The sequence below is a fragment of the Mustela erminea genome, chromosome 10 (genome assembly GCF_009829155.1).
Source record: "Mustela erminea isolate mMusErm1 chromosome 10, mMusErm1.Pri, whole genome shotgun sequence".
NCBI classification, from domain to species: domain Eukaryota; kingdom Metazoa; phylum Chordata; class Mammalia; order Carnivora; family Mustelidae; genus Mustela; species Mustela erminea.
The window spans coordinates 80,076,520-80,099,178 of NC_045623.1; the positions used below are offsets into that span (position 1 = coordinate 80,076,520).

Sequence of the window (22,659 nt, forward strand, 5' to 3'; positions counted from 1 at the left end):
CATTTCCTAATTGTATTCCTTTCCTTTTTTTTTTTTTTTCCTAATTAGGTTTTTCTAGACCATTGAGTTCCGAGAGTTCTTGACATATTCTAGATCCTATTCCTTTATTGAATAAGTAGTTGACTGGTATATTTTTCTCAATGTGTAGTTGCCTTTGCACTGTTTTAATAGAGTCATGGAGCAAAAGTTCTTAATTTTTATGAAGTCTGATTTACCATTTTTTCCTTTATGAATCGTCTTCATGGTGATGTCTAAGAACTCTTCACTGAGCTCTAGGTCCTGAAAATTTTCTCTTACACTACCCTTTATGTTACAGTTTTATGTTTTACATTGAAATATGGCCTCTGTTTTGAGTGAGGAAGCTGTGAGGTTTAGAGTGAGGTTCTTCTGGGGATTTTTGGAAATGACTTCATATTTTCACAACAATCTATTAAAAATTCTATTACCTTCATTGAATTCTTTTTACACCTTTGTCAAAAATCAGTTGGCTGTATTTGTAGGGCATTGTTTCTGAGTTCTCCTGTTTGTTTCATTGACCTATGTGGTACCCTCCACCGATACCATGTCGTCCGTACTACTGTACACACTGTAAGTCTTGAAATCAGTGAGAGTCCTCTCCTCTTTGGCTCATTTTAAAGACTATGCATTTTTCTTGTACAAAAAGATGAGTGTCTAATTTGCTGACTTTTTTTGCCCTGTGTTAACAAAAGGTTTTCAGTAGGATGCTACTGAACAGGTGTTGTTGAAAAAGCAAATGCAAAATATGTTCCATTGATGACATAATAGCATTTTTCATACAAAGAGAAAGAACATAATTGCTTTTCCAAAAATACTTATGCTCTGAAAGGGCATTTTAAAAACTAATAATTGGAAATCGTTCTCTCATTGGGTGACTTTGCTGCTGGGAATGATGCAACAAGTCTTAGAAATTCACACTTAAAACACAGGAAACAATTTTCTCATCAGTTTCAAGAGTTCTCAGTTAAGAGTTTTAGTGGGTTTTAAACCTATTTTATAACACCTTCTGATGAGTTGCATGAACAGAGGACTGATGCTGGGAAAGGTGGCGATTAACAGGTAAATTACAACACTTTTTTTTTCATAATTGGAGTAAGCAAAGTCAATGATATAATTCTCCCATTTGAAACTACATGTCATTTTAAAATTTTACATTTTGGCTATGAGTAAGAGGAAATTTCTATAGAAAATAACTGAATCTAGGAGTATATATTGTACTTCAGAATTATGATATTTAAGAGGACTTTCAAACAAGTAATGAAGCTTATTTTTATAAATCTGCTCATTGAAAGATTTTTTTTGAAATTAAAGACTTTGTTTTTTTAGAGAAGTTTTAGGTTCACAGAGAAATGGAGAGGAAGGCACAGAGATTCCCCATAACCCCTGCCCCCACACATGCATAATCCCCTCACCCCACCCCTTTATTGACATCCCCCTACAGATGGGTATTTGTTACAACTGACGAATTCTCCACTGGCACATCATAATGACCCAAAGCCCATAAAGAAGTTCATCCTTGGCATTGTACATACTGTGGTTTGGGACAAATGTGTAATGACGTGTATCCATCATTAAGAGTATCATATGGAGTATTTTCACTGTCCCCCAAATTCTCTGTGTTCTGCCTATTCATCCCTACCCCCATTCTGACCCCAACCCCCTGGCAACCACTGATCCTTTCGCTGCCTCCACAGTTTTAGCTTTTCCAGAATGTCATATAGTTGGGATCACATAGCACATAGCCTTTTCTGATTGGCTTCTTTCACTTAGAAACATGCATTTAAATTTCTCTTTTGTCTTTTCATGGTTTGGTAAACACTTTTTGTACCAGGGGTGCCTGAGTGGCTCAGTTAAGCCGCTGTCTCTTGATTTCTGCTCAGGTCATGATACCAGGGTTGTGAGATGAAGCCCTGTGTTAGGCTCAGTGGGGACTCTGCTTGAGGATTCTCCCTCTCCCTCTGCTCTTGTCCCTGCTTGTGCTCTCTCTTTAAAATAAATCTTTAAAAAAAACCATGTTTTTGTACCAATAATAAAGTAAAAATGATTTAAAAATATTGTGTAATCAATGTTTCATCCTTTAAAAATTCTATTTCTAGGGGCCCCCCGGGTGGCTTAGTAGCTTAAGCTAATCTGCCTTTGGCTCAGGTCTTGATCTCAGGGTCCTGGGATCGAGCCTTGCCTCCGGCAACTTGCTCAGCAGAACTTCTCCCTCTCCCTCTGCTGCTCTCCCTGCTTGTTCTGCCTCTTTTTCTGCCAAATAAATAAAATCTTTAAAAAAATCTATTTTATATTAAAAATACATATTACTATATGAAAGAAAACCAATACAATGTACTTGCCATCAAAACACTCACATTAGTAGTACTTTTATATGCAACCTACAAATAAGTTAATATACTTATATTGAAGTGGCTGGTTGTATCAGTTTCCTAGGGCTCCTCTAACAAAGACAGACTGGGTAGTTTGAACAACAGAACTGTACTATCTCACAGTTAGGCTGGAAGTCTGAAATCAAGGTGTCAATAGGACCATGCTCTGTCCTCTGATCCTGTGTGAAAGAATGCTTCCTTCCTCCCTTCTCCCTAGCTTCTGGCGGTGACCATCAGTCCTTGGCATTCCTTGACTTGCAGCTGTAGTCCTTCATGCTCTGCCTCCATTGTCACGTGGAGTTCACCATTCACATGTGCCTGTCTCCTCTAATAAGGGCACAGTTATATCACTCTATCCAACACGACCTCATCTTAATTAATCATATCTGCAGTAATCCTTTTCCCACACAATAGCACATTGTGAGGTGCTGGGCGTTAGAATGTGAACACATCTTTTTAGAGGGGACATAGGCCAACCTTTTGCAGGGCTTGAAATTTTTTCACTGATGAACATGTTACTAGCCTCCTAGAGCAGTGGGGCCAGAGAGCAGGAAACCTTCATGAGACAGACTTGGCAATGCTCAGTGACATAGCTCCCCAGGGGCTTCCCTCCTGCTTTTGTGGAATCTGTTTTTCCACCTTCTACTTCCGGTCCTGCACACGCCTGTTTTTCCTGCCCCTGAAAGCCTTTGCGCTGGTGAGGCCCTCAGGGCTCTAGCATCTGCATGGGTCCCCCCCCCCCCCCCCCCCACGCAGCTTGATTTCGACCTGTGGAATCAGCCCTGCCCCAGTTTCAGAGGAGAGAGAGGAGAGAACGTGATTAACCTGTTCAAGTCGTCTGGCTATTTTTGCAATAGTTTCTTGGCAGGTGTGTGTCTTTTTGCTATTCTGGTCTTCACACTGCTGCCTGGGTCACCTTCCTCAAGCACAGATTAGATCATATTATATCCTTCCTAAAAAACTGACAACGTCCAGAAGAAAGTCAAAACATCCAAGATTGCTCATTACCTCCACTATGTGGCCCCATTGCCTTTCTTTTCTTTCCTTGGAACCATAATTTTTACTAATGCTCAAAAAAGAAATTATATATACATAAAGAATTTAAGGGGAACTTGATGTAAAATGTTTTTTTAAATAACTCGAGATATGATGGGCATACCAATATCTGTATATATCTAATGTATATGACTTAATGAGTTTGGAGATAAGTATACATCTGTGAAATCTTCACTATAATCTATGTCATAAACATGTCCATCACTTCTAAAAGTTTCCTTTTGTCCACTGTCTTTCTTGCTTTTTTTTCTAGATTCCTTAATATGTCAAATAACTTTAGTTTCCCCATCTTTGCTCCTGGCAAAGTGTGATCCATGGATTAGTTTTATGTGTATCACTTGGGAGCTCATTAAAAATGCAGAATATTGGGCCCCAACCAGACCCACTAATCAGAATCTGCATTTGAACAAATCCAAAATTGATTTATATGCACATTAAAGATCGAAGGGCTGGTGTGCAGTCCTACCCAGTGTCCCCAGTGGGACTGATCATCACAGTCACGTGGAGAGTTTGTCATAGCTAAACCCATCTAGATCCCACCCAGATCTACTGACTCAGAAGCTCAGAGGATATGGCCCTCGCATCTGTTTTTGTTTTGTTTTCTGTTTGGTGAGGTATAACTGACATATAATAAGCTGCACATATTTAAAGTGTATAATATGACAATTTTGATACATGTATACAATCATGAAACAAACTATCACCACAATCAAGATAAGAAATGTATCCATCACTCCCCAGAAAGTTTCTCTGTGACCCTTGAGAATTGCTCTCTACTGCCCCTCCCTGTCCTTTCCCTGGCAACTACTGATCATTATAGATTAATTTGTATTTCTGGAATTTTATATAAGTGGGATCTTGGAGTATGTACTCTTATTTTTGTCTGGCTTCTGCCAGTCAGCATAATTACTTTGAGATTTATCCATGTTACTGTGTGTGTCGATAGTTGACTCCTTTTTATTGCCAAGTTGTATTTCATTGTGGGAATAGACAAATTGTCCATTCTCCTTGTTGATGGACATTAGGGGTTGTTTCCAGTTTGGGGTTATTGCAAATGAAGTGTCTATGAACATTTGTGTGTAAGTATTTGTGTAATCAGATGTTTTCAGTTTTCTTGGGTAAATACCTAGGAATGGAATGATCGGATCCTTTCAGAGGGTATGTTTAACTTTTAAGAAACTGCCAACATTTTAAAGTAAGATTACTGAGAGCTAAGTCATATATCATACAATTCACTTATTTAAGTATTTAATTCAATTTTTTAAAAAGATTTTTATTTTATTTATTTGACAGAGAGAAATATCACAAGTAGGCAGAGAGGCAGGCAGAGAGGGGGGCGGGAGGGGGGAAGCAGGCTCTCTGCTGAGCAGAGAGCCCGATATGGGGCTTTACCCCAGGACCCTGAGATCTCGAATTGGGCCAAAGGCAGGGCGTAACCCACTGAGCCACTCAGGCACTCCTAATTCAGTGTTTTTTTTTTTTTGTTTTTTTTTGTTTTTTTTTTTTTACTTAAGTCACAGGGTTATATGCCCATCATCACAATTGAATTTGACATTTTTGTCTCCCAAAGAAACCCTGTATCCCTCCCCACTCCACTCCATTCTCCCTTCCCCAGACTTAGCAACCACTAATCTACTTTCTGTCTCTTTAGATTTGCCCATTCTGGACATTTTATACAAGTGGAATCATACAATATACGGTCTTTCGTGATTGGCATTTTTCACTTAAATGTAATGTTTTCATTGTTCATCGATGTTTGTTATGTCAGTGCATCATTCCTTTTTATAGCTAGACAATATTCCATTATGTGGCTTTACACGTTTCCTCTGCATATTCATCAGCTGATGCACATTCAGGTTGCTTTCACTTTTTGGCTATTATGAATAATGTTGCTATGAATATTTGTGTATAAGTTTTTGTGTTAATCTCTCGGATGTATATCTGAAAATGGGATTGTTAGGTTATACGGTACAAAATACACTTCACCCTTGAACAATGTGGGGATTCGGGGCACTGATATCCTTCACACAGTTGAAAATCCACATATAATGTGTGATTCTCCCAAAACTTAACTATTAATAGCCCACTATTGACCTAAAGCCTTACTGATAACACAGTGGATGAACACATATTTTGTATACATTATTATGTACTGTGTTCTTACAGTAAAGTAAGCTAGAGCAAAAAATTATTAAGAAAACCAAAGGGGGCATTCTGTCTGGCTCAGTCAGAAGAGCCTGTGACTCTTGATCTCAGGGTCATGAGTTTGAGCCCCATGTTGGGTATGGAGATTACTAAAAAAATAAATAAAACTTTAAGGAAAATCACAGGGAAGATAAAATACGTTTATAGTATTGTACTGTATTCAGTGGGAAAAAATCTGCATAAGGGTGGCCCTGAGCAATTCAAACCCATTTGTTCAAGGGTCAACTGTGGTACCATTTTACACCTTCACCAGGAGTTCCAGCTCCTCCACATTCTCCACACTTGCTATCATCAGTCTTTAATTTTAGCCAGTCTGTTGGGTATATGATGGTATCTCACTGGGTTGGTTTGTTTGTTTATTTATATTTAAAAATTTTTATTTTGGGGGCACCTTGGTGCCTCAGTTGGTTAAGCAGCTGACTCTTGATCTCAGCTCAGGTCTTGATCTCAGGATTGTGAGCTCAAGTCCCATGTTGGGACCCATGCTGGGTATGGAGCCTACTTAAAAAATTTAAAAAATTAAAAATAAGTATTTTAGGGGCTTCTGGGTGGCTCAGTCATTAAGCATCTGCCTTTGGCTTGGGTCACAATCAATCCCAAGGTCCTGAGATAGAGCCCGGCAATGGACTCCCTGCTCTGTGGGAAGCCTGCTTTCCCCTCTCCCACTCCCCCTGCTTATGTTCCCTCTTTCAAGGTCTCTCTATCAAATAAATAAATAAAATCTTTTTAAAAAGTATTTTATTTTTGAGTAATTTCTACATTCAACACAGGGCTTGAAGTCACAACCCAGAGATTAAAGTTTTGATGAAGTATAATTTATCACTTTGTAAATTTTAGGAACCATGCTTTCAGTGTCAGCTCTTGCGTATTTGTGTGTGTGGGTCAGATTTATCTCCATATGAAATATGATATTTTGATATTCTGTAAATGATACTATTTAAAAATTTTCTATTTCTGATTCTTCACTGCTATGACATGGACATTAAGTTGATTTTTTTGTACATTGATCTTCTATCCTCCAACATAATTTACTTATTATTTCAAGTAGTTAAATATTTATCTTCTATAGGAATTTAAGTAATAAGCAAAATCTTGTGGGTTTGTCCATGTTCTCACCACTTCCAGTGCCTTCCACTCCTTTGTGTAATTCCATATTCTCATCTGATATTTTTTCCTTCTCCCTGAGAATTTTCTTTAGCATTTTAAAATTAAAGATTTATTTATTTATTTGTTTTAGAGAGAGTGTAAACAAGCAAGGGGAGGGAGCAGAGGGAGAGAGAGAATCTTGAAGAAGCCTCCCCACTAAGCATGGAGCCTGATGTGGGGCTCAATCCCAGGACATGGGATCATGACTGAGCTGAAGACAGATGCTTAACTGACTGAGGCACACAGGTGCCCTGCTGTCTTTATTTATTTTTAAAAATTTGTCAGAGAAAAAGAAAGAGAAAGATAGAGCACAAGCAGGGGGAGCAGCTGAAGTAGAGGGAGAAGCAGGCTCCCCACTGAGCAAGCAGTCCAATGCAGGACTTGATTCTAGGACCCTGGGATCATGACCTGAGCCAAAGGCAGAGGCTTAACTGACTGAGGAACCCAGGTGTTCCCAAGGTATTTATTTTTAAAAATATTCTTCTCTATGTGTTTCATTCTATGTGGATACTTTTACTGCCATGTCTTCCTGTTCACTAATCTTTTTTTCTGCACTAATGTGCCATTAAGCTCAACCAGTGTATTTTTTTTCATCTTAAGACATTGCAGTTTTCATCTAGAAATTTGAGGGTTTTCTATCTTGTGTGTCTCTACTTAATTTTTGAACAGATAGAATATAGTTGTAATAATTATTTATTGCTATTATCTGCTAAAATTTACAGTTGTGTCAGTTCAGGGTTTAATTGATTTTTAAATTTTTACTTATTTTTTTTATTATCGGTCCTATTTTCCTGTTTCTTTGCATGTCTGACCATTTTTGTTTGGATGCTAGACATTTAAACTTTGGATGGTGGTTATTACTGTATTTCTATAAATATTCCTTAAATTTTTTCTGAAACACAGTTATTTGGAAGTAGTTTGAAAATTTCTGGTAAGTTTTTGAGTCATGTTTAGTGCTAATACCCACTGCTTGGGTAGGACCCTTCTGTTTACTTCATGCAATGCCCCATGAATTATGAAGTTTTCTGGTTTGGAAAGTTACTTGGCCTCTCTGTGCTGGGTGAGCAAAGCTACTTGCTCTCCCCTCTACTCATTTCTGGTGTTTTTTCTTTAGCTTAGGTAATTTCCTCATGTGCTCCTCTCTGGAGTTCTGTCTGTTGCTCCTTTCTCTCTGGTGCACTGTCTTGCAACCTCTAGCTGCCTAGGACTATCTGGACTTGAAACTCTATCTCATCAACTTAAAGTTAACTGAGAGCTACCTGGGGGGAACCCTGTAATTTCTTTCAAGGCAGTAAGCTGCACAATCAGATAGCTCACTTCATTTCTTTCTTGTCCATCAGGTTTCACTGTCCTTTGTTATCTTATGTCCAGTATCTTGGAATCACTGTTTCATATATTTTGTCCAGTGGTTTTAGCTGTTTCAAGCAGGAGAGAAAATCTTATCCTTGTTACTCCATCATGGCTAGAAGTGGACATGTACATATGTGTTTTAAAAATAAATTACTCATATGATTAAGATGCAGCCACGTGAGCCCTAGTCAGAAGGTTGACATTTGAGGACCATCCCCTCAATCTGTTGGACTACTCACTGATATTTAGTCACCCATATACCTTTGTCTCTGTGTCTTTACTTTTCCAGTTACATAAGTCCTGAATACTTTCTCCTCCTTTGCATCCCTTCCAAATCTTAAAGATATTTTAGAGTTTAATCAAAATGCTGTATCCTCCTTCTCAGTGGAGCAAGGCCTCCACCTCTCTGCTGGGGGAAAAAAATCATTCCTTCCTAAGTGCTTCCATAGCAAATTCATTACATTTAAGAAATCATAGTAGTTGTTTTATTCTGCTTCTTATACTTGTTTACTCATTTGTTTATAAAATTCCTAAGGCCACTTTGTCTTTCTGGCACAAAGCAGGTATTACATTGTATCCTAAGGAATGAAGGAGAGCCTTAAAAGCAAAAAACTAAGTAGTAGAACAAAGCAGTACAGAGAGATCATCTTAGAGTTTGCAGAAGGTGGTTTTAAAGGCTTGTTTTGGTTCAGACAATCTAAGATTGGGTTGGCAAATAGATTTCCTCTTGTTTGAATCTGATTGAATACTATGTTGAGAAGGGTTTTGAGGTCACATCTTCACTCCATGAGAAAGCCAGCCATTAGATCATAAGATGTTGGAATGTCTCAGGTATTTTGATAGTTTTGGCTAAACATGTGCAATATTTTGAAACAATAGTTAGTTAAGTACATAATACGTGTTAGGCAGCATTCTAAGCATGATGGACATATCAACTCATTCACTTCCCCTGACAATGCACTGAGGTAAGTTCTATTAATATTCTCTTTACGTAGGGAAACTAGGGCATAGAGAGGTTAAGAAACTTGCTCAAGTCACACACCTGGTAATTTTGGCTCTAGAGTTTATGCTCTTTGTCCCTGTTATACTGTCCTCATATTGAACATTTAATTAATTTCAGAAAAATTGATGTGACATAGCTATACTTTTATAGTACAGAAGGGACAAACAAAATAAACTTGCTGCTTATTAATATGATAATGGCCCAATCTTCCCAACTTCTGCCTTAGGTTAGAAAGATTTATCTTTTCATGATTCTTATGTGCGATCCTTTGTGTTTTATTTCTTTAGGGTCCCTTGCCAGCTCCATTTTTGACCCACTCAAATATCTTGTGGGTGCTTCAGGAGGAGTCTATGCTCTGATGGGAGGCTATTTTATGAATGTTCTGGTGGTAAGAACTTTGGGAATGGAATCTACAGATCTTTTTTTTTTTTTTTTTTTTTTTTCCTTTTAAAGAATAACTGGTATTTGGATCAGGGAATCTTCATCATATTTACTGAGCATTCATCTTCCTTTTAGGAACCAGGATTTTCCTTTCATATTTTATCTTTATTTTTTTTCTGATCTCAAAAGTGATGAATACTAAAAAAAATTTTTAAGCTGAATAATAGTCAAAATCTCAAATACAGTATCTGTTAACAGTTTGATATACATCCTTTCAGATCTTTTTCTAGATGTATTCAAAATCCTGCCAAAATTGACTACAAAAATGGACCCACTTTTTTTTTTTTTTTTTAAAGATTTTATTTATTTATTTGACAGAGAGAGATCACAAGCAGGCAGAGAGGCAGGCAGAGAGAGAGGAAGAAGCAGGCTCCCCACTGAGCAGAGAGCCCGACGCGGGGCTCGATCCCAGGACCCTGAGATCATGACCTGAGCCGAAGGCAGCGGCTTAACCCACTGAGCCACCCAGGCGCCCCCACTCTTAAAGATACTGTTCTTCGTCTTAACATAATGAGTTATCTTGACTCCATTTACCCATATCAGTACACAGAAATCAACTTCAGTCTCTTCAATTGCCCCACAGCACACTGTAGAGCTGCATCCTGATTTAATCCTTCAATGAAAAAAAAGTGGGGTGATTCTACCTATTCACACTTGTAGATAATGCTGTAAGGATGTTGTTCTCTTACTGTAAGGATGTTGTTCTCTTACATTTATCTTTTTGCATGTGTGTGTGTGTGTGAGTGTGTGTGTGTGTGTGTGTGTGTATGTTGGTAGGATAAATTCCTAGAAGTGGATTTACTGGGTAAAGGCTTTAAATTTTCATAGATAAATGCAAAATACCATTTTATATGTCAATGTCTAGTATATAAGAATGTCAACCACTTTTTAAAAGAGACTATAGTGTTAAATCCTGGCTAGCTCTGAAACCCTTTGACCCACCATGGTATACTTATAAATAGTCTAGGAGGGGGGTTGCCTGGGTGGCTTAGTCATTAAGAGTCTGCCTTTGGCTCATGTCATGATCCCAGGCTCCTGGGATTAACCTTCTGCATAGGGCTCCCTGTTCAGTGGGAAGCCTGCTTCTCCCTCCTCCATCCCCCCTACTTGTGCTCTCTCTTGCTATGTCTCTTTCTGTCAAATAAATAAGTCAAATCTTAAAAAAAAAAATACCCTAGGAGGAAAATAGGAAGCAATTATAAAACTATTCTAAAAATAGAAGTTATTTAGAAAAATGTTTTTCAGGCTTTGGATTGCAGCCCATTAGTGGGTTGTGAACACAGTTTAAGGAATTGTGACCAAAAATTAAACAAAAAGAGGGGCACCCGGCAGGCTAAGTAGGCAGAGCATGTGACTTTTAATCTTGGGGTCTTGAGTTCAAGCCCCATATTGGGCATGGAGCTGACTTAAGCTAATAAAATTTTTTAAAAAAATTAAAAATTAAAAAAAAAATTCAGTATGTATTACGTGTAATACTGTTTGATTTATGTGTGTACTGGATTTTTATGTAAATTGTTTCTTATTATAGGTTGTGACCCCAACAGTTTAAAAATAATTGATTTAAAGTAAACATGGATATTTCAGTGTCTTTACTCTTTGGGAAGAGAATTAATAAATTGAAAGGGGAGGGAGAAGTAACTCAATAAATTAAAGTAGAGATGTCTGTCTGACTCAGTTTTTTTTTTTTTTAAGATTTAATTTATTTATTTGAGAGAGAGAGAGCATGAGCCAGGGGAGGGGGAGAGGGAGAGGAAGAAGCAGACACCTCACTGAGTAGGGAGCCCAATGGAGGGCTTGATCACAGGATCCCAAGATCATGATCTGAACTGAAGGCAGACACTTAACCAACTGAGCCACCTAGGTGCCCCTGACTCAGTAATTCTTTAGTAACACGGGAGGATACTGTAAACTGGACTGAGATTTTCTTTTTAAAAGATTTATTTATTTATTTTGGGGAGAGAGAGAGAGAGAACAGAGAGGGGCAGGAGAGAGAATCTTAAGCAGACTCCTCTGCTGAGCACAGAGCCCCACATGGAATTTGATCTCATGACCCCGAGATCATGCATGGCCTCAGCTGAAAGCAAGAGTTGGACACTCAACTGACTGAGCCATCCAGGTGCCCCTGGACCGAGATTTTTCAAAGCTAACATGAAACTTTATTTTTTTTTTTACGCAATATTTTAAATTTTTTTGAAATTCTTTGAAAGAATTGAAATAATATTCAAATTTTAACTAACTCCTATTTGGAAGGAAGAGGATAAAGTATTGAATGAATATTAACCAAAAAACCCTTAGAAATATTTCATCAGACTTCATTTGACAGCATCTATCTATCTTATCTTATCATATCTCTACCCATGACATGTTAAGTATTGATTTCCACATTACCTATATTTTGATTTTTTTTCCTGCTAATACAGTCCTGTCTAGTTAACTAGGAATTAAAAGGAATTAACTATTTCTTTTGCTTTCAAGTACACCAGCATTATACTTCCCAAATACATTTGAAAGCTGTGCTTTGAGAGCATTGCTTTATTTTGTAAATACTTGACACTCAAACTTTAAATGAAAAAGCAGGTGAAGAGAGAGTACAGTGGAGGTTTCATTTGCCAATAGATGGCTTACATTATTTTTATTTATTTCTTTGCAAGAATTTTCGAGAAATGATTCCTGCCCTCGGAATTGTCAGACTACTGATCATCATCCTTATAAGTAAGTTTGTTTGTTTGTTTTTTAAAGATTTTATTTATTTATTTGACTGACAGAGATCACAGGTAGGCAGAGAGAGAGGGGGAAGCAAGCTCCCTGCTGAGCAGAGGGCCCAATGTGAGGCTCGATCCCAGGACCCTGAGATAATGACCTGAGCCGAAGGTGGAGGCTTTAACCCACTGAGCCACTGAGCCACCCAGGTGTTCCATTATAAGTCAATTTGTTTTGTGAACACTTCGCACCTGTAACTTTATCAGTTTGACTTCCAGAGGGCCTCACTTTTCCTAAATACTGGCAGGGAGTGACAAAGAATTTTGGCTCCATAACCCTAAGCAGAAAGGTCAATGGAGGAGTTTTCACACCCCTGTGGGGGGGGTTTTAGAGGTGCCTTAGTAATGAGTTTCTGCTTTTTGTTTCTTTCTGGAGTGGGGGAAGTCAAGAGGGTAGAGCTTTAGGTAGTCTGTCTACTTTAACCACAACAGCTTCATTTATGTTTTATATACTGGATTTTTCTCATACATTGGACTCTGTATGTGATATTGTCTGAAACAGGAAAGCTTGAAAAACACGGACATGATCTGTTCTCTTCCTCACTTTATACATTTTCAGATGAAGGGAAAAAAATCTGATCTAGGATCTAAGCACGGAGTGGTGGCTGAGGCTTGAAGACAGGAGCGGAGCGTGAGGGAACGGAGAGGTCAAGGAACTGGGAGGATGGCCAGTGTGGCTTTTGAAATCTCCAAGAATGACAGCAGAGAATTACATGCTGAAGGAGTTTAGGAAGAATGCTCAGTCTGGAGAGGAGGTGAAACTTTAGCCGAGTCTGAACGTCATGGTAGATTCTGGGTGGTGGCAGGCCACACTGGGTAGAAGAAAAAGAGCCAAGGCAGGGCTAGTAACTCGTGTTTTTTGATCTGCTTCTGCAGAAGCTGGAGCCACATAGAGGGTGTGGGGAGAAGGCAGACCCTGGGGTGAGACGGTAGGGTCCCACTTGAAGGCCATGATGGAGGCAATACTTGATAAAACCTAAGATTTTGGCTGTCCACATGGTAAGAAGAAATGGTTCTGCTAATTGGTATCAAGAGTTCAGTTATCCACATTGCTGGAAATAGGGCCAACTACCTCTGAGGAGACTAAATCCAGTTTATGGACAGTTCAGCTGTAAAAACACTGTTTCATCTTGAGAGAAGGTAAGTGACTTGTTTATACGTTACACATACTCAATGTAATATTTTTGTCCGTAAGAAATTGAAAATGTGAGGCAAAAGTTGTGAGCACAGAAAGGACAGCAAATGTCTGTTGTGAGAGTCACTGTGGAGCAGAGTTGCCACCTGGGCTGTTAAGTGTCACACTGGGACAAAGGGACAAATCCTGTGACCAAAACATGTTGCCACACACACGTTTCTTGGTTTTCAGTCTGTTTCTTTTAGGGTAATTATGAATGACTTTGTAAAATGAGTCTCAAACCCTTGATGGGAAAATGGTTTTAATACTCTTCAGTGTTGGAGTAAAAACCCTTTCCTTATGCACAGGGAGTCTCCAAAAATAGTTTATGTAACATTATGTCATTCCCGAGGTAAGTAATAAAGTCACTTTATTTTTACAGAGCAGCTAAGACCTGTTAATGTTAACCTTTCCCACTCCCTGGCATGGACCATTTCTAAACGTTCTTCGGCTTTGTGGTTTACCTATTATTGAAGAAAAGGCAAATTACAACACATGTCACATTAACAAAATACAGTATATTTTTATTTTAAACACATTTCCTTGGGAAAGTGTATAGTTTTTTTTTTTTTTTTTAACTGGTTAAACAGGTAAAATATTCTTCTTAACTGTGAAGGACAATTGGCCGGATGAACCTTCCTTCCTAAGCATTATTGTTCCATGCATCTACTGAAAAAGCAGCTGAGTTTTTGAAAGATGAAATCACATTTTCACCCTTCCAAAAAAAAAAAAAATCCTTATAAAGGCAACTCTCTTAAAAATCAGTGTCAAATTTTTAGCAAGGACAATAACTTGGTTTATTGGAAAAGAAGCTTCTTTTCGGGTGGGAAGACATGTCCCAGTGTAGACACTGCAGCAGATGTAGAAGCAAACTCTCCCAGGAAGCAGGAGGAGTCGGGCAGAGAGATATAGAAAGGGCATGACAAGAGAGCAAGAGGTTGGAGGAATGGATGTGCTAAGGGTTACAAGAACTTTTTGAAAGGAGGCCTTGTTCTGTGGACGACGAGGCCAGAATAACTTTTTCCAGTAAGAACTTTCCTAGTTCTACCTCTGTTGTATATTTATTTACACAGGACTAGGAAATCCAAATGATGGCTGCAGATACAACTCAGACGCATTTATCCAGCATGTTGTGTAACAGTCATTCACAATTAAATTAATATTGAGTACTTCCTCGACCTCAATTCCCGTCTAGTCACTTGAACATCAATCAATACAGTATTGAAAAGGGAAACCAGCCACAGCACATGGCCCTGATGCTGTTTCCCCAAAGGCAAGGACTAGGTCTTTCCATCTCCGAGGACACGGAGGCTCCACTAAGTGGAGCACAGGGAGTTGAGGGATGGGTGTGGAATGTGACAGCTGCGCGAGATGTTTCCAAGTACAGGCCACGTGGAAGGTGGAGTTCTTCTAGGCCAAGAAGTCCTGGAAACTCCTTTGGCATCATGGATCTGCCTTATTTGAAGAAGGCTGAGTTCTGGCTCTTGATGTTCCATTGGAAAGTATGGACTCATCTCTTTTCTTGGCCTGTCATCAGTGCTCTGGTGGTACTTGGAGGCAGTTAGTGTGGTAGGTGAGAGGGGAGCCTCCATGGTCGGACTTCTTAAGGTTCAGATCCTGTCCCTGCCTCTGAGCTGGGTGGCCTTGGACAAGTACTTACCTCCTGTGTTTTGTTTTCCTTATGGATAAGATGCCGCCGTCATTCCTCACTTGGATGGATACCATACCTGTGATCTAGCTGGTCTCCTGCTCTCGTCCTTGGTCCCTTACACTCCTTCCTCTATAGCAGCCAGAATGATCTTTCAAAAACAGACGTCGAGGTACACACCTGGGTGGCTCAGTCTGTTAAGGCGGCTGCCTTCGGCTCAGGTTGTGATCCCAGGGTCCAGGGTCCCAGATCAGGCTCCTTGCTCAGTGGGGGACCCTGCTTCTCCCTCTGCCTGCTGCTCCCGCTGCTTGTCCTCTCTCTCTTTCTCTAGCAAATAAATAAAATCTTAAAGCAACAACAACCACCACCACCAAAACATAAGTTGAATCATATCACTCGTGTGCTCCAAAGCTTTCAAAGGTTTCCTACCACTTGGAGCCAAAGTCTTTACACTGGCCCATAAAGCCCCTACGTGATTTGTCCCCTGCTCCTCGCCTAACATTTTATCCCCAACTGCAGTCCATAATCACCTGAGGTCTTGTTAAAACACAGACTCCTGAGCCTCATCTTCAGGGTTTCTGGTTCAATAATTCTAGGGTGAGCCTGAGAAGTTTAATTTATAATAAGTTCCAGGTGAATGTTTGCTGCTGCTCTTGGAGGGGCAGGAAACCACACTTTGAAAACCAACTACTCAGCCAGCTCAGCTGCTCTGGTCTTCCTCCAGCACATCGGGCACATTCCTGCCACAGGGACTTTACACTTGCTCTTCCCACTGCCTGGAAGACTCTTACTTCAGAGGTCAGCATCGCTTGCTCTCTTATCTCTGTCCAATGTCATATTCTCAGTGAGATTGTCCTTGACTCTATTAAAAATCACACCCTACTCCCAGCATTCCTTATCCTCCTTCCTCTCTGCATTTTGCCCATTTGATGGAGCACTTAGTGCCATTTGCTCTACTGCATGTTTTATGTTTTAATAATTTGTGTGCCTCCCGGAACGAGACCATCAGCTTCAGGAGGCAGAGGCAGGGCTGTCTCATCTGTTCACTGCAGTATCTCTGCCCCCTAGAATAGTGCCTGGCACATAGTGGATAACCACCAAATACAGGTGGGATGAATCAATCTGTCACATGGGATAATGGTATACTCATTTCATAGAGTCCTTATGAGGATTAGCAAATTGATACTTTTTGTTTTTTTAGATTTTATTTATTTGTCAGATAGATAGAGTACAGGCAGGCAGAATGGCAGGCAGAGGCAGAGGGAGAAGCAGGCCCCCTGCGGAGCAAGGACCCCCCCCCCCATGCGGCACTCGATCCCAGGACCCTGAGATCATGACCTGAGCCGAAGGCAGCCGCCCAATGGACTGAGCCACCCAGGCATCCCCACAAATTGATACTCTTAAAGCTCTTATAATAGCACCTGGCAGAGTGAGTCTCCATAAATGTTAGCTGCTACCATTACTAGAAGAGAACCCAAAACATCTGGTGTATTGCTCTGGTGGTCCTGGGTCTTCATCACTTTGTTTTTCTTTCTAGTTGGTTCAGATATGGGATTTGCTCTCTACAGAAGGTTCTTTGTCCCTGCGGACGGGTCACCGGTGAGTTTCATTTATTATTTTTTAATAAGAACTTGTTCAGCTATCATATCAGTAGCCAAAAAGGGTCATCAAATAGGGGCAACAATTCTGTGATTTAGGGCAGCCACGCTTTTCAGTGGAAGGTGAACAGATTCCTGAAGAAATCAGATTTTTGGATTATCCTTTTCACTTAACTCTCTCAGAGCCCCGATTGCTGACTCTACTTCTCTGCACCTGGAAAACAGCAATGCAAATTTGGTCCAGATGATTTTGCAAGATAAAAAAAAAAAAAACAAACAAAACGACAGAGATTTCCAGTTTTCTTATTAGTCTTTGAATTGGGTAGTTTCTGCTGGCATATGTGCGTCTCCGTCATCCGTGTTTTCATTCTGACATTCCATTTATGTGGGGTTAGATGCGGCTCCTACAGAGATCCCCCGTGGTCATGGAACACCTCCTCTTGACATTATACAGAACCATCCTGAATGTGATGGTGACAGAGAATGAGTGAGAAAGAATGTCTCGGTCCTGTGCATTCGGAGTGTGGATGAAATGACATTTTTTAAGCTCAGCATGGTTTCAGAACATCTCCTCTCTGTGCACATGGGAGTTGTGGGTCTCTTTTTCGCGTACCTCCTTGTCCTTCAGGCTTTTAAGACTCTTGTTGACTCTGATGGTATGTGTCTTTTAGGAAGAGGGACGCAACTGAAATATGCAATTAGCATTTTCTTCGCTTATTTTCATGTCTCCCCTTTTCCTCCCAAGGTGTCTTTTGCAGCCCATGTTGCAGGTGGATTCGCTGGAATGTCCATAGGTTACACTGTGTTTAGCTGCTTTGATAAGGCTCTGCTGAAGGACCCAAGGTTCTGGATAGCAATTGCAGCTTATTTCGCTTGTGTCTTATTTGCCGTGTTTTTCAACATTTTCCTATCCCCAGCAAACTGAACTGCCTCATGATATATAAACCAAGGAATGCAAAGAGCCATCTGGAAAAAAACTGAAGTATATGAAGAGACCAAGAAGTCCTTGCAAATACTAACAATTTTTTTTAAAGAGGTCAGAACACCACCGATGTCCTCAGTTGCAAAGACTGTTTACAAAAGGGGTTAGGGTTTAGGGAAGGGGCTTCTGAACGCAGAGGAGGGAAAAGGAAGAGAGAAAAGGGAAGGGATAGAAAAAGCAGGGATTGGCTCTTTCCAGACTCATGGTGTGCATCATATGTATCTAAATGAGACTTGCTCTCCTTAGAGGGTATGTTGTAGAGACTGTTTGATAGAATTCACAAATACTGTACTGTGCTGATAATAAAAACTTTTCATACCTGTGCCAGACTATTGATAATCACTTTCTGTCACTGTTGGGGGTGGACAGATCACTGTTTGAGGTGCTTCATATACATTATTGCTCATCTTTTCAGCAACCCAGCAAGGTGGCTATTACTCTATCTAGAGAGGACCACATGGAAAATCATTAAAAAAAAAAAAATCAAGTAACTTGTCTAAGAGGGCACTGATTTAAAGGTTGGTAATGACTCGAAAGCCCACTCTCTCCTCCTCTAATGAGGCTATGTTCCCCAAATACTGAAAGCTGAGAGTATCATAGGAGGACAGAACAAACATTTCTGTGAGTGCATCATAGATGCTAGAAATATCTTATAAAAGGAGTCTGAAAATTTTCTGGACTGCCAGTTTAAGATTCAAGAAGTGTGTCTAGGATCCTGAGGAACCTAGAACTAGCTTTCTGGTGCAATCCCGGACTCTGGATTCTCATCCTTTACATGGCTAGTGGCTCTCCTGGGAGTGGGTAGGATTTATTTACAAAAGGTAAAATGTCAAATCTGAAAGCTGAGAAGCCTGTCTCCTTTCTTATTATAGAACCCAGACTGTTAGCCTTTTTTTTTTTTTTTTTTTTTTTAAATGTAGGCTCCATGTCTGGGCACCTGGGTGGCTCACTCTTGATTTTAGCTCAGGTCATGATCTCAGGGTCACAGGATTGTGCCCTCCCCCTTCCCCCTCCCCCCTTCCCGCAGCGGGCTCTGAGCTCAGCATGAAGCCTGCTCCGGATTCTCCCTCTCCCTGTCCCTCTGCTCCTCCTCACCCCTTGCACTCTCTCTCTCCCCCTTTCAAAAAAGAAAAAAAAAAAAAAGTAGGCTCCATGCAGCATGGAGCCCAACATGGGGCTTGAACTCAACAACCCTAAGATCAAGACCTGAGTTATGATGGAGTTAGACATTTAACCAAGGAGCTACCCAGGTGCCTTGGTCACCCTTTTTCCAAAATAGTAGTTTTGGGCTATCTGAACACAGGAAATACAATTTTTTTCTTTCATCATTGACATGTTTTATTTTTGAACACCTATCTAAACATGTTGCTGTATTCTGAAAGGAGCATACATACTTACTTAGATATATGCCAAGTATTATGTCAGCATTTTGAGAAAAACTGATCTGAGATTTGTTAAAAAAAAGTTTTTTGAGTATGAGAATATGTTTATGTTTTTGGTTAAACAAATATTTGAACAAGAACTTAAATGAAAGAGTCTCTTTTACCTTCCCACCCCAAACCTGCTTCTTTCCCTGGTGATGACTGCTGTCAACAGCTGGGGGTATGTTCTCGAAGATCTTTTTCTACCCACGAGGCGCAGAAAGGAAAATGGATTTGAGTTGATGCCTGGCTCCCTCACTGTACTAAACGGCACTGAACCTGCTCTGCATCCCCAAAGGGACAAGTTCAGAGAACAAGTTGAAGGTGACTGGTATAACTTATAAGAATGATTTACCCCGACTCAGAAAGATCTGGGTTAATCTCTGTTCTAATTAAATATACATATTATGTATATGTTCATACATATGTATACAGTTCATACATATGAACTGTAAATTTTAACAGCATAAATGAGATTATACTAGGGGTGCGGCTCTGTAACTTGGCTCTACAATGTGATGTTAGAGACTTCCATTCTCTGAGTTGCGGGATGATAAAGATGTACTGTGGTTATTTAACCACGCCTCTACTGGACACTGTTGCTGATTTTGTGTTATTATCAACAGTGTTATGTGCACTTCCTAGGTGCAGGATACCTTTGAGTATGTTTGCTCAATGAATATTTTAAGCATCCAGAAGCAGAAATGCTGTTAATTTTGATAGACTTAAACTGCATTTTAAGTAGCTGCATCCACTTACATTCTTACTGACAGCAGGTGATAGTAAGTTTCCTTATACTTTTACCAAAAGCAGATACTGTAAATCTTTGAAAAAAATCTGCATTTTGATAGTGAAAAAATAATACTTCCTTTAAATTTGTATTTATCTAACTACTAATGAGGCTTAGTGTTTTTCAAGTTTATTAATAGTTTATGTATAATGTATATATTACACATATGTAACATATAATATACAAATATATGAATATAAATGTATAATTTTTCCCTGTAAAATAGTTGCATTTAATCTGAAAAGTATCTGTTAATTGGCAAAGAGCCCAGAGAAGGGGTGTCTGGCTGGCTCCTGCTGAAGAGCCTGCCATTCTTGATCTCAGGGTTCTGAGTTCAAGCCTCATGTTGGGAAGTAGAGATTACTTAAAAATAAAAAATCTTAAGGGAAAAAAACAAAAGCTCAGAGAAGAAATAGTCATCGGTCATGGCCAACCCATCAGGTCACTAGCTCTGAAGAGAGAACTTTAATGACCTAAATGGAAATTTAATTGTTCCTAACAGAAAACTAGACAGAGAAACAGAATTCATCTAACTATGAAAACTTTTTTTAGGGGTGCTTGGGTGGCTCAGTTGGTTAAGTGACTGCCTTCAGCTCCAGTCATGATCCTGGAGTCTGAGGATCAAATCCCACATCAGGCTCCCTGCTCAGCAGGGAGTTTGCTTCACCCTCTGACCCTCCCCCCATCATGCTCTCTCTCTCAAATAAATAAATAAAAAAGAAACTGTTTTTAGTCAGAAAGAGTTTTCAGTACTAGAAACATGGTTCACATTACCCAAAACAGTGATATCTAATTGGGCTCCCCAGGGGGCAAAATTACTACAAAAAAAAAAGCATACGAACATCTGGTGTTTTCAATTTGACGTCTCTGAATTATAGAGGAACCATCTATTCAGCTTAATTTGGGGCTCAGAACTTTAGTCTTCTAAACTGCTATGTTACTAGAAATACTGGAAATATTCTTTATTTATCCCATCCAATAAAGTAGCCAGAAGGCACATGCAGCTCTTAAATTTTAATTAAAATTAAATAAGATAAAAACCCCTCAGTTCCAGTGTTACACAAGTCATGATGCAAGTGCCCAATGGCTCTATGGTAGCTAGTGACTACCTTATTGGACAGTGCAGAGGGAGTCTGTTTCAGCATTGTTGCAAAAAGTTCTATTGGACAGAGTGGTTTCAGGAGCAGGAACAATGAGCACAAATGAATTTTAGCAGATGGCTGACTCAGATTGAATTGAACTGCACTGTACCTGCAACACCTGGGAAGGGACACCTTCAGAGAACATGATTTGCTTCTCAGATTTATCTGAACAGGTTTGTGTCAATCTCTGTTTTAGCAAATTAACAAAGAGTTGTTTGAAATATTTTTATTCTTTGCTTCTGAATTCTGTGGGATTCTTTGTAGACTAGTATTCATGTCATTTAGGAAAGCTTCAGAATTTAAGATTAGTAGCTAATTTACTGCTCCTTTCAGGAAATACTATGCTTTTGTATCTTAAGGAAAAACAATTTTTCTGTGTGTGATTATAGAAGTGCTCATGGTAAAAACAAATTAAAATACATGTAATTTAAAAAAAATGTCAATTGTAATTACACCACCCAGAGATTATCATACTTAATATCTTTAGTTTTTTTTTTTTAATCATAGTTAATACCTTGATGAATTTTCTTCTAGGCTTTTTCTTATGCATTTCTACATATAAACAAATATATGATTATGGGGTCATACTGTTCTATTTTATAAACTGAAACAGTATATCAAATGTCTTTTTTTAAAATTTTTTATTTTTTATAAACATATATTTTTATCCCCAGGGGTACAGGTCTGTGAATCGCCATCAAATGTCTTTTTATATTAGTATATATTTATCATTTTTACTGGTTGCATAGTACCATACTATAGATGCACTATTATTTATTATGTACAACGCTGCCTTTCTTACAGTGATAATTACTTTGGACATATTCAATTTGCAATTATTAAGAACAACATGAATGATACCATTGCTTATACTTTAAAGTGTTTTGGATTGTTGGATCAAAGAATATGTTATTATTAACATAATAAAGTTAAATAGAAATTTTCTCTATCTCAGAAGTACAACTAATTTTTAGAAGTTTGATGCTTTTGTAAATCTTTTCAATCGTATGAAGCTTTAGAAAAGGAACTAAAGACTTTAAAATCAGTTATTTAAAAAGTCCAAACTATCACTATTTGACATACCTAATTTAAGTAAACCTTTAAGAGAAAGGTTTAACAGAGCAAGTTATACTTTAGATGCTTGGATTATCAAGCAGTACATTCCATATTAAGGTAGAGATTCTAGTGTATCTAAGAGGAAATATATCCTACAGGAAAGATAAAAAGACGAGTGTTTTCATAACTTTCATTTAAAATATCAATGTCAATATCAATCAGTGATGATTTCTTCATGTTTCTTTCATGCAAATCTTAAGTGCACCCAAAGAGGAAAAATAGAACAGGACCTGACTTTAGAGCTACACTGATTTTCAATGCCAGTTCCAGCTGTGTGACCTTGGGTAATTTAAAGATTTTATTCATTTGGTTGGGGGAGGGCAGAGGGTGAGGGAGAGAGAGTACCAGGCAGATGCTGTGCTCAGTGTAGAGCTGGATGTGAGGCTTGAACCCACAACCCTGAGATCATGACCTGAGCCAATATTGAGATTTGGATGTTTA

The 22,659-nt window shown here is 39.1% G+C and overlaps 1 protein-coding gene and 1 long non-coding RNA gene across 2 annotated transcripts in view; one reads left to right on the forward strand and one right to left on the reverse strand.

Annotated features, from left to right (window-relative positions):
* RHBDL2 (rhomboid like 2) overlaps window positions 1-18,072 on the forward strand; it is a 49,405-nt gene extending 31,333 nt beyond the window's left edge. The window contains exons 6-9 of the mRNA XM_032361172.1: window positions 9,435-9,535; window positions 12,240-12,300; window positions 16,707-16,768; window positions 17,513-18,072. Of these exons, the coding sequence (XP_032217063.1) occupies window positions 9,435-9,535; window positions 12,240-12,300; window positions 16,707-16,768; window positions 17,513-17,692 (404 nt within the window). The 3' untranslated portion in view covers window positions 17,693-18,072. The remainder of the gene's footprint in view (window positions 1-9,434; window positions 9,536-12,239; window positions 12,301-16,706; window positions 16,769-17,512) is intronic.
* Window positions 1-22,659, reverse strand: part of LOC116600821 — a 48,073-nt gene that overhangs the window by 11,551 nt on the left and 13,863 nt on the right. The gene's annotated exons all lie outside the window — the stretch shown is intronic.